Genomic DNA, 12,214 nt, shown 5'->3' on the forward strand with positions numbered 1-12,214 from the left:
GACAAATACCTGAGAAACAAACGCGATGGTTCCTGGGTTCTAAAAAGACCCTAGGTTTTAAAAATAGAAAAAGCAAAGATAAAAATTGACCTCTTTTAAGTCTGGTTGTGTACTTTTATGAGGACAAACTAATAATTTCTGGGATAGAATGTACTTTGAGGATTACTTATACTCCTAACTATTGACATGAAATCATACTTTGTTAATTGTCAGAAAAAGAAAACAGTGTGTTCTCTTCCTCAACATGCAATTAAGGCACATTGAAAATTGCTTAAGTGTCCTGGAATTTTTCCAGTTTTACTAAATATTATGTTCTTTGATCTTTGAATTTTGGAATGGTTTTTATCTGCATAAATTACTTAGGTATGTAATTGAGTTTACAGATTGGATTGCCTTTCCCAATTTAAAATAGTTTGGAAATGAGATATTTTTTTTCCTTCAAATTCAATAGTGGTCCTATCTCTTTTACGTTAGTGAGAATTTGAAAACATATATATATCTGTATGTATTTGTGGTACTGCATGTTTAGATGCAATAAAATATTTCTTCCTTCCAAAGAGAAACATGATAAAAATTTATGTAAGGTTGAGAGAGTAGTGTTTTATATCAGGAAAATAGTATGCATTAGAATAAAAATTACTTTACCTCTGGGTTTCTTCTATGCTTTGTTACTGATAGTTGATAGCTGTTTAATTCTATCTCCTTAGCAGTCGTTAGATTTAGGAATAATTCTAAATATCACAGAATGTTGGAACTAGCAAGGACTTGAAAGGCCCAGGAAGGTGAGTGAGCACTGGGAGGGTGACACCATCCTTGGCACTGCAGCCTCTTTCTCTGATCATGTTCTCACCACCTGAGGGTTGGACTCTGGCCAGAACATATAATGAGAACAGTCACCTCCTCTTTACCCCCAGGCACAGGGAAGGAATCTTTCTTTGAAAAAATGTTATTTTCATGTGCCCTTGTCTTTTGGGATCCAGGAAGGGATGACATCAGGAGTTAGCCCATTGTTTTTGTTTTCTTTGAGAGACAAAGTTTCACTCTGTTACCTGGGCTACAGTGCAGTGGTGTCATCACAGCTCACTGCAACCTCAAACTCCAGGGCTCAAGGGATCCTCCTGCCTCAGCCTCTTCAAGTAGCTGGGACTACAGGTGCATGCTACCACGCCCTGCTAATTTTCCTATTTTTTGTAGAGATCCCAAAGTATGGTAGTAATCCTAGCACCATGCCCATTGTTAAGTAGAAGAAAGCCTAAATAAATGAGGTTGCAGCTTCAGCCATTTTTTTTTAAGTGAAGGGGGCGGGGGTCGCTCTGTCACTCAGGCTAGAGTGCAGTGATGCGATCATAGCTCACTGAAGCCTTGAACTCGTAGGCTCAAGCAATCCTCCCACCTCAGCCTCCAAAATAGCTGGGACTACAGGCATGAAGACACCGATTCCATTTTAGTATGGTGTCCCGGTGAGTCAGGGCAAAAATTGGCACAAACAGATCTATGAAAAAGAGAAGCTTTAAGTTAGTGAATTAGAACAAATGTGCTGAGGCCTTTACTGACTGCATCTAAGTACACTGTAAACTTTTATTTAGAGATGAATCTCTTTTACATTTATAAATTGAAAGTAATAGTCATTTTATGTCTCCCTAAAATAATGTTGAAAAGTTTGCAACATGTTGTCAATCTTTTAGAGTAGTGCCAAAGTTAAAAGACTTGTCACTATTTGGTTAACTTTGGGAAGCACACTGGCTGGTGGTGGTGGGAGGATTCCAGAGGCGAGTGGGACCTAGGCAGTTCTGAGCTTCGGCCCTGAGGGGCTCATGGTCCGGGGAAGGAGAGAAACACAAATACCACGGTCTTGGCTGCAAGGTAGATGGTGGCTAGGGCTTAATTATTAGAACCAACCACTTGCTGTCTGTGGTGGCTTATGGAGGGAAGGACTGACTCAGACTCACTGGAGGATTCTTGGGGAAGGCTTCTTGGAGGAGCCTTCTTAGAGGATTTGAGCTGGACCGTGAAGGAATTGGTACGGAGATGTTGAGGTGGAATATTCCTGGCCAAGGAAAGCTCTTGCTTGTGTTTTGGCCCAGGGGTAGCATGTGTTTGGGGAATGGCAGCCAGTTTATTCAGTAAATTACTTAACTCTTATAAGCTTTAGTCGCCCCCGTTGCAGAAGGGATTAATAATAATGCCTATCTGATCAGGTGTTGTGAGGATTAAAGTAAGAGTTTTAGGAGCAGAAACCAATTTGCAAAAGGCTGAAGGGCTATAAGGGATATCGAGCAGAGAAGTTAGGTGCTGAAGGCAAAAGAGGATGATTGCTTGAGAGGGAGACCATTTCTAAGGGGATTCCCTGCACGTTGAGCATCTTGAGCTTGGTTTTTAGGCAGAAGGCAGGAGGCCGCTGTGGAGGGAGAGAGTGGAGGTTTCCAAGACTAAGGATTATGGGTGACACCAGGTCTCCCAGGAGGGGCTAGCCTTGGGAAGAAATAGACTTTCTTCTCTCGGCCTGGAGAAAAGGAAGGAGTAAAAGGAAAATTTGACAAGAGGGTGATGAGATGGCACCACTTGTATCTATGCCAAGTAGTTACTGTGTGTGCGAAAGGCTTTAAGTTTGAAACAAATTAATAATATTTAAAATAGCTACTGTGGGAAATGGAATTGGATATGAAGTAAGGATGGAAAAGAGAACTAGATGACTCGGCCCAATAAGGCTGGAGTTTCATAGTAAAGCACGGAGTAGTGTCGGCCCTGGAGAGTTTGCATGTGAGGGAGAGCAGGAGAATCGGGTCCTGCCTAATAAATTGTCAGAGTAATGCTCTGGGTTTAGGGAGGGGGAAGCCAAGTGTCCTGTATTTCTTCAAAGAATCCAAACCATTATTGCTTGAAATGAAGAGACTTTGATGTTTTCCTTAAGTAAGGATCTTGAAGTGTTCCCTTTTGACTCTGCCTGAATCGTGGAGCCCAGCATATGTGCATTAGTTTTGTTTAGCTTTTGGCTGTGATTGATAAAACCAGGATCTCTTTCTTTTCTACCCAAGGGCTTGGTGAAGTCACTTAACCTCTTTGATTTCCATAAAGCGAGGATCTTCGCGTCTGCTGCCTTTATCCTTATATCATAAACATGTTTTTTTTCATGAATTATTTCTTTGGTTTCTGACCGTTTCAAAATACCGTCTAGGCCTGATGGGATCTTAGCAGTCTTTATGAGTAATTTGCACTTATATGTGAAATGGACTTTAACAAAACTTTTTGAAGTACACTTCTTTCATAACGTACATAAAAACCTAGAAGAAAGAGAGAAGTACAAGAATCAACGATTTGCCAAACTTTTCACCGTTGTTCGTCATTGTATTTCTCTTTGGTTACATTTCTGCTTTTGAACACTAGATGGGACTAAGAGATGACTTGTTTTACAATAGTAGCAGAAATTTCGCAGCCTTCCAACTTTGGAATGAAGTGTTGTTTGCTTAGTAAGAGTATAAGTAAAATATTCTTGTTACAGGTGCATTAAAAAGAAAAAAAGGAAAAGTATAAGTAAAATAGAAAAAAATAGGAATATTTCTGTCTTCTCTATTGAGAAGCTAAAATGGCTTCCTTGTTTATTTTAAATGATAACTTTGATCATTATTTCGATATTATAAAACCCTGTGTAAGATTCATGTAGTACAGGGATAAGTAGCCATAATATGCCACAGTATTTTCATAATAGCAGTTTATAGAGAAATCAAATAAAATCAAGGGTAATGCTTAATGTTCTTACTTTAAAATAACCACCATGAGTTTGACAGATAATTATAAAAACTACTTTATAGTTAGATTGGGAAGGAAAAAAATTTTTTAAATGTCATATATTTGTTATTTTTCCATTTTTAATGAAGCCATATATGAATTAACACCATTCCCTAAAGTAAAGGCAGCACATCATTAGTAATAATCCATAACCAAAATGATCCCTTAGGAAAAGATTGGGATAGCTGGAAATAGAGCTCCATAGCCTTGTTTAAGTAATTTATAACAGAAGGCATCTTAACAAATCATGTATTGAAATATCCTTTATGAAAATACCTATTGTAAGATAATTTAGCAATTGCCATATAAACTTGGCATTGACCTAGCAGTACTTGTTTTCTTTTCATATTCCTAAAATAATGACATGTACACACCTAACCCTGATATATAGGTTAGGAAAAATATTAATAGTTTGGAAGTAGGAAGGCTCCAAGATAAGTGAATAAAGGAAGACACCTTTAATTAAGTTAAAAGGTATTTTCTGCTGAGGTAAGTTCTGAGAAAAGTCAACATTCAGTAGTGGTTACACGGACTCACCAAGTGGTACTATCTAAGGCTGTGCTCTCAGAAAGGTTGGTTTGGAATGTTGTGACTGTGTGTTAATCTCATTCACTTAGAACATTTCTTAGCAAGTTCTTTGTTTTTCACCGCTCAGAAGACTTCTTTATTCCCCAGAAACTCCAGCCACCTTTCCTGGCTTCCTGCCTTCTTGTTCTCCATCTAGAGGGCTACACTGAGATTTTCTGATCTCAAGGTAGTATCAAGAGAACCAGTTAATAGAGCAAGACTGGACTCCTTGGCACCCTTTAGTCCAACATTTTCCAAACTATGTTCTACAGAACACTTGTGCTCCATGTGATGTTGGTAGACTGCAGTGTGTTGTGTGTTGAGATGAGGAATATATAGAACAAGTGAGGTTAGGAGCGAGGAATCAGATGTACCAGTTACGCATGCTGATAAAGAAGTTTTGGGAAAATACGTGGTTGACTGTGGTAAAGATGACAGAGAGGAGAAGAGAGAAGTGGGAAAAAGACATACTTTGTCCTAATACGTGGTGTCTGCCATTCTAATGGACAGTGAAATAGCATGTTGGTTTTTGAGGTTGATTAAATGTCCTGCCTTTGCATTTTGCCTTTAGAAATGCTGAAATAATTCTAGCTTGCCTGTGTATACACAGTCTGTTTATTTTTCCATATAATTTTTTTATGAATAGAAATTCCAAATTTTAATGACATTATCTTTTCACTTTTGCTGTATTTGAAGCTACAGAATGTAACAAAATTTGGGAGGGAAAGAAAACTGCATAATGTCAAATCCACAGGCTATTTATCACTTAAAAGTATACTAGGTATTAATATATTGGCAGAGTGAAAGATCTTTTGTGTAGTGATTTTTTTTCAAATTAAATAAATTGTAATAAATAGAACTCTGTGTAAATGTTTCTGATCTCTAACTTTTTTAGTTTACTAGCATTTGTGAGTTTATCCTGATAATTGCAGTTTTTTAATTCGTATAACTTACAGGTGCGAAGCATCTAGTCCACACATTCATCCAGTTGGTTGGTGTAAAGAACATAGAAGAACCCTTATTACTCCACCAGGTTTGTGTTTATTATGTGTCTAATATTATGCATAGATTTCAAGCATAGGCAGACTTTTCCTGTAAAGGACCAAGTAGGCTTGGCAGGCCACAGAGTCTCTGTCACAACTACTCAATTCAGTTATAGGGCAAAAGCATAGACAACGTGTAAACACATGAGCATGGTTGTGTTACAGTAACACTTTTATTTACACAAACAGGCAGGCTGGCCTGCAAGGCTTAGTTTGCTGACCCCTGATGTACCTTCAAGTATATTAAGCGTTGGCTTAGTCCGTAACAGAATCTCAAATTATGTCTTCTTTGGGGGAAAAAAAAAAAGTTCTATTTTAAAAGATTTTTCATCTCTCAACTTGAAATTCATTTCTAGACTTTATACACTTAAATATATTGTCTAACCATTGAAGTGAATCCTTTAAGGCTTGGCTAAGTCTGGAAGAATGGATAAGGGTGGGACAGAATTTGTGGATGGAGCATGGACTTCTTACGTCGATATCTGTCCTGGCAGAAGCACAGGGTTCACATTTAAGTGAGAACTTGAGGGTTTAGGTTTTTTACTTAGTTTAGAGCTTACACATTTGCTTTCCCTTTTTCTGTTTTGATTCCTGGTTCCAAATTAGATCTTGCACCTTTGTGCTAGTGGTACCTCTCTGTTCTCTGAGCTTTTTGGGTGCTTCAGCTGTGTGCTTCTGGCCATAGAGCCTTCTCCGCTTATTCGCTTTTTCTTTAACAGGGAACAATGTAACAGCTGATAAATAGTGTCCTTGTTTTATATCATTTTGAGTTCATTTTCACATGCCAAAGAAGAGATTTGGTGGCTTCATTGTAAGCAAGACGGTGTATTTCTGAGCACATCTCACTTAAGGTGCCATGGCCACTGCTGATCTGAAAAGCAGGATCGTCAGCTGTCATAAAGCATCACGGCCCAGTAGGTGGTCGCTCATCGAACATCAAACAGGAGCAGTGAAGACCTCTTTATTACAGAGAAAGATGAGTCCTGGGTTTGCTAGGATGTTTTGTAGATACAGCCTGCAGCATATAAGCAGCAAAGACTCAGCTGGAACTTGAGATACTTGTCTCATTACTTCTAACAGCTGGTTTCATTTGTAGGCTTGTCCTCCAGTCCTTGATGCAGTGTCTCACTTAGAGTGTCTGGTCATTTACTCACTGGGGACCAGCCATTCCTGTGACAGCGAGCCAAGTCCCATCCACTTCCTGAATTTGCTCATATGTTAAAGCCTCTGTCCTGACTAACTTACAGGACTGTTTTGAAAATGAAAACGCACTGATGTAAATCTTAAAGTGTCAAAGCAAGGTATTAATGGTTTCATGACCCAGATGTGGTGCTGTCTGGAAGATTTCTCGTGTTCAGCCCTATGCTGTGGCTTATAAAATATTAGAGGCTGGTGATTGCATAGTTGTTTCTTTGCCACCATCACCGTCTAACCTGCTGTGAGGATCCTTTTATATTATTTCCCAATTTGATGACAGTCCTTTTTTCCCCACTGCCATATTTGATCATAGTCAGAGATCTGGTAAATAAACAATGAACCATTGACCAGCAGGTTCCTGGTTATGTAGCCTGGGAAAGGGTGGGGAAGGCATTATTATTAAGGCTGACTTCTTATGTGAGGTGGAGAACCAAGTCATCTGTCTCCTTTTATGGACTTTTATAATTCAGCAGAAGAGAAAAAAATACAGCTTTTGACAAACTTTTTAAAAAATACAGAATTTTATGTGAAAAAGTACCAAATACATAACAATGTGAATATACTTAATGCCACTGAATTGTACACTTAAAATGAATAAATTTTATGTTGTGTATTTTTACCACAATTTAAAAAAATATAAAAACAAACAAACAAACACTGCCAAATAATGAGACTGATTTGCTGGGCAAGTGCTGATGTTACTCTTTGCTCTGTGACAAAAAAGACACAATTTCTCTCATCCCTTTTCTCTAAGGGCAGATTCCTGGCTCAATCTCTGATCTCCTGTGTGCAAAGAAGGGATCCTAACCACTCGGTTCCCTCCATTATGCCCCACCTCCCACCAGCCCTGCAGGCTACCGCCACGTTCCTGTTCTCTCGCGTGGCCTCTTTTTATTGTTCTTTTTCTGAAACTAAAATCTTCGTGCCTTTTACAATTATTTTTATTTTGAATTATTCAAATTATACATTAATACATGCTGGATTTTAAGTTTGGGAGTGAAAATAGAGATAACCATAGTTATCTCTCTTAATAGTTTAATCGTTTTTCATATCTTTCCAGAACCGTTTTGCATATAGGTATTCACACCTCACACATGCATACACCTCAGTTTTATTTACTAGAATGTTCTGATTTAAATTATTTGAATTGTGCAAGATATGTTCCTTAAAAATATGTCATAAAATGTATATACAGAAATATGTTTGCATATTTAACTTTCAAAACACTGTATTTTGAAACAATTTCAGAATTACAGAAAAGTTGCAATAGTATGGAGCTCATTTATACCCTTGACCCAGAGACTCAGGTCAAGTTTGTCAGTTGTTCCAGTGATGTCATTTCTAACAATTCTCCTGCAAAGAAAAGTTTTTTCATCTTCCCATTTATTCATTTAATTAATTTATTTATATAATGTGGACCCATAGATTATTTCTATTTTTATCAAATGAGTTATCTATCATTAGTATTATTTATTTGTTATGTCCAGATTTTCTCAGATTTTAGCCAGTTGGGAGCTCCTTTATGTATATTTCAATGTCCTTTTGACATGTTCTTATCATTTTTTGAGAACTTCTTACTTTCTGGCACAGCTAGGCTTATCTTGTACTGTCTTTGACCCAACCCTACAGTTTAGCCAGTTCTTCAAGGATCCATGATTCTTTTTAGTAGAGGGTGGTATTTAGAAACTAAGATTTGGATGCTAGCTACGCTTACTGCAACTTGCGTGTTGATGCTTCCAGGCCTCTCCATGGACATAATTAAGAAAAATATATATGTAAATATATATAAAAATTTGTTTTTGTTTCCATATCTGTTTATATACATTAAAACCACGAATTTATAATATTAACTCCAATACAAATCCAACACCAGTGGCTTCATTCTAGTTTTCCTTTTCGCGTATTTATGCTTCTCAGTCAGTGAGAAACCTGGCCACCATTGTCTCCAGCATATTTGCTTATTTTCTCAGTCCTTTATGAAGCAAATTTCCCACCGTACTGGGCTACCACAATTCCTGCTTGTGCCTATGTTGGGCTCTGGAGAAAACCAAATGGGGTGGGAGCAAGGAAAGCATACTTATTTTTACACATTCTATTAATCACGTTCCATGTTTTGTATGTTTCTTTGTTTGACCTAACAGTATGAAGATATATCTAGGATGTGTCACATACTAGTATATATATCTCTGCCACATTCTTTTTAATAAATACTTTCTATTTCATATGTAGTTTACATTTTTTGCACATTTCTATATTGAGGATCAATTTAACTTATTTTTACATTTTTTTTCACATTTATAAATAATTGTGCATTATCTTTGTACACATATATGAGGTTTTCCCAGATTAGCAGAACTAAAATTACTAAAGGGTTTTTGTGTATGTATGTATATGTCTGTCTTGTAATACTATCCTTACCTGAGATTATAAATTATACATATATATGTATAAAATTTTCATTTACAAAGTAGTAGAGAAATAATGACCAAGATGAAAACAATTTCTCTATTACAGATAGTACAGAATGTGTGACTATTGTAAAGTTATGTGTATATGAACATAATTTCCTAGATTATAATGATATTTGATAATTTTTGTTGGACAGTTTATTATTCTTATTATGATTTTTGTTAAACCTCATAGGATTTACATTTTTCTTCCTTTCTTAGGTTATCCAAATGTGAAACATTTTTCTTGGGATAAATACTTAGAAGAAACCAATTCTTTACCTGCTCCTGCGAGAGCTTTCAAAGTGGTAAGATAATACATTTCACACTATTTAATTAATTTGTACTAATGATATTATTTATTCATTGAAAATTAAGAACAGAGAGGGATGGTACTGTTGAATCAGAATAGGAATGAAAAGAAAACAGGCCAAATAAGATGTTTTTGGATTTTTACAATTTTGGAAATCAAAATTGTTACTGGGATTTTTGTTGACATCCAAAAATACTTTCGTTTTGGACTTCAGAGTCTCCTTGGAAAATAATTCTACTCAACATTGTATGGGGCGAGTTGTTGAAATCTTACAGAAAACTTGCTTTTCTAGCTATATACTCTGAAAGACAGGAAAACATGACAGCAAAATGTTTTCTGATGAAAATTATATTTGAAAATTTCTTTGGATTTGTTTATGGCAAGCCGAGATGCTGTTTTTTATTTTATTGCTGCAAATCAGCATGTTTAATTACCAAACTACAACATCATCTGCTTTTATTGCAGTATCTTTCTAATCCAGGGTCATTATTTCTTATATGTAACATATTAAGATTCAAAGTAAACCTCATTTCTGTGCAAAGGAAGAATAAGAAGTGAAATATATTTTTTCTTTTTTCATATCAAATAGCTTGCTTTGTAATTTGTATTTTCCCATATATTTAAAGGAAAAGAAGATACATCAGTTAATTTTTTAAAATGTGGCATGATTAGTCTATCAGAAATAATATTTTACATAATCCTTTTATGTAGAAATTGCTAAAATTATTATAGAATTAATTAGTAGGTATGGCACCAAATGTAGAAGAAAAGAACATCAAAAATTTTTAAGAGCAAAACCATATTCCATGAAGAGAAACTATGTCAAAGAATGTGCATGATTCCATCTGATAGTAAATTGAGGATTTAAAAAAGAATCCTGTTTAGAGTTATGCCATATTTATGAATTTTTATCTTCCCTCTTTAACTTTAACTTAACTAATACAAAGCAGAGTCTACAGCCGTATCACCTGATCTCATCTAACACAAAGCAGAGCTGCGTTACACTTTGCTTTAAGTGGGTGAAATGACATCAGGACCAGTCTACACATCTAGTGTCACTTCAGAGAGAAAAATCTGACACCTCTCTAGTTTGGAAAGGATAGATTGTTCTGTATCTTTTACATAATTTTCACATTGAATTTTCATAGCAACACTTTTATTATACTCATTTTACAGAAGAGGGGCCTGAAGCTCAGAAAATTTAATTAATTTGCCTAACACCATACCAAACAATCATTCTGCTTTCCACTGCCTATAACTTTTTCAGAGGTTTACAGGTTTCTGCTGAGTACTGAAGTTGTTGGTAGCTGTAGCTCCCCCTTTCTCATTCCTGTTCCTGTACAAATGGTTCCACCTTGTGTGTTTTGATTGCTAATGTTCTTTTTAAAAGATATCTTCTGCTTTTTGCCCTCATTACCGCTTATAATCTTGGTGTCTCATCTCAGCTACTTTAATGTTCTTCCTTTCTCTTTTTAAAAATAAATTCCATGCTTGTTGATTTTTGCCACCTCCAACTAATGAGAAAAATTTCTTGTGTTCCTTATGGCTAATCAAATAACTACAAAATTTTAAATTTTATCTTAAGATCATTGCTTTAACCTTTCTTATTTGCTTCTAATCTAGGTATTCAGGCTTATTCCCCGTGCTTGTGCATGTGTGTGGATGGGGATGGTGTTTTTTAATAGGGAGGGTGAGGTCTGGAGCCACTCTGTTTAACTTGAGAGTTTGAAAGCCTGGTTCTCTAAATAGCTTCTCTATTTCTTATTATTCTTCTTTGTAACGTCAAGTCTACATTCTCTTCCTTTAAATCTCACTGTATACAATTTTATGTTATGGCAGAAACCTCCACATGGATTCCAGAAAAAAATGAAGCTTGAGATCGTAGACAAAAGAAACCCTGTGTTTATTAGAGTAGCAACTGTTGCAGATACGGATGATCACCGAATAAAAGTAAGTGTTCTCTGTTGTGGTTTGACTTTGGCTTTTGTTTTAAGTGGTTTAGAAATTTTAGTAGATATTTAACCTTTGAAGTCCTCTAATTAAATAGTACAATCATAGGAATACGCAAAGTGTTTAGCTATGTGTCTTTGTAAGTGAGCATGCATCCAGGTTTTTCTTTTAATCTGCGTAAGACATTTTCTCTTTAATTATGAGTGACTTTTAAATTTTTGGGTATGTATTTGGAGAAAGAAAGTAGATACACTACCTTAAGGTAATATTCTGTTCACAAGAAAATATAATACTTTATTCTCTAATAGGATACTCTTTTAAAAAAAATAAAAGTTAATATTTTTTGTGGGTGTGTTAGATACAGTGTTTTCAGAAGAATATCCTATCTTTTAATATAGGACAAATAAACATAATTTTATAAATAAAATCACATTTTAGTTAGAGTTAGATTAACAAAAGACAAATACCTCTCATAAAGTAAGCAAATGTTTGGGAAGATTGGTCCAATTTGTTACGTCCAAGCGTGATGAAGTGAAATAAAGTAGTTCAGGTAAAGAGCCAGAGGGCCTTTGCCCTGTTTCTGGCTTCAGCATGAACTTCACTGTCAAACCAGAGCAATACCTGTTCTACTTACTTTATAGGATCGTTTGGAATCTCTGTTAGGAATAATAATAGTTATAGTAACAACAAGACATTAGATGTACATGACATTTTATAGGGTAACAGTCTTCTCACATTATTAGACATTTGTGGTCATTGCAATATGGGAGGTATATGTTATTATCACTTTTTGATGAGGTGGAGGCTTAGAAAGAGTAAATGAATTACTTTATTAATTACTGGCAATGGCAGAACTAAATGTCAGTTTTAAACTAGAGGAGTCTAAATTTATGGTCTTTTTTTAAAAAAAT

At 35.8% G+C, this 12,214-nt stretch overlaps 1 protein-coding gene across 1 annotated transcript in view; it reads left to right on the top strand.

Annotated features, from left to right (window-relative positions):
* L3MBTL3 (l(3)mbt-like 3 (Drosophila)) overlaps positions 1–12,214 on the top strand; it is a 105,833-nt gene that overhangs the window by 47,956 nt on the left and 45,663 nt on the right. The window contains exons 13-15 of the mRNA XM_012665163.1: positions 5,310–5,386; positions 9,263–9,348; positions 11,193–11,303. Of these exons, the coding sequence (XP_012520617.1) occupies positions 5,310–5,386; positions 9,263–9,348; positions 11,193–11,303 (274 nt within the window). The remainder of the gene's footprint in view (positions 1–5,309; positions 5,387–9,262; positions 9,349–11,192; positions 11,304–12,214) is intronic.

This window comes from Propithecus coquereli, unplaced genomic scaffold (genome assembly GCF_000956105.1).
Source record: "Propithecus coquereli isolate 6110/MARCELLA unplaced genomic scaffold, Pcoq_1.0 Scaffold98, whole genome shotgun sequence".
Lineage (NCBI taxonomy): Eukaryota > Metazoa > Chordata > Mammalia > Primates > Indriidae > Propithecus > Propithecus coquereli.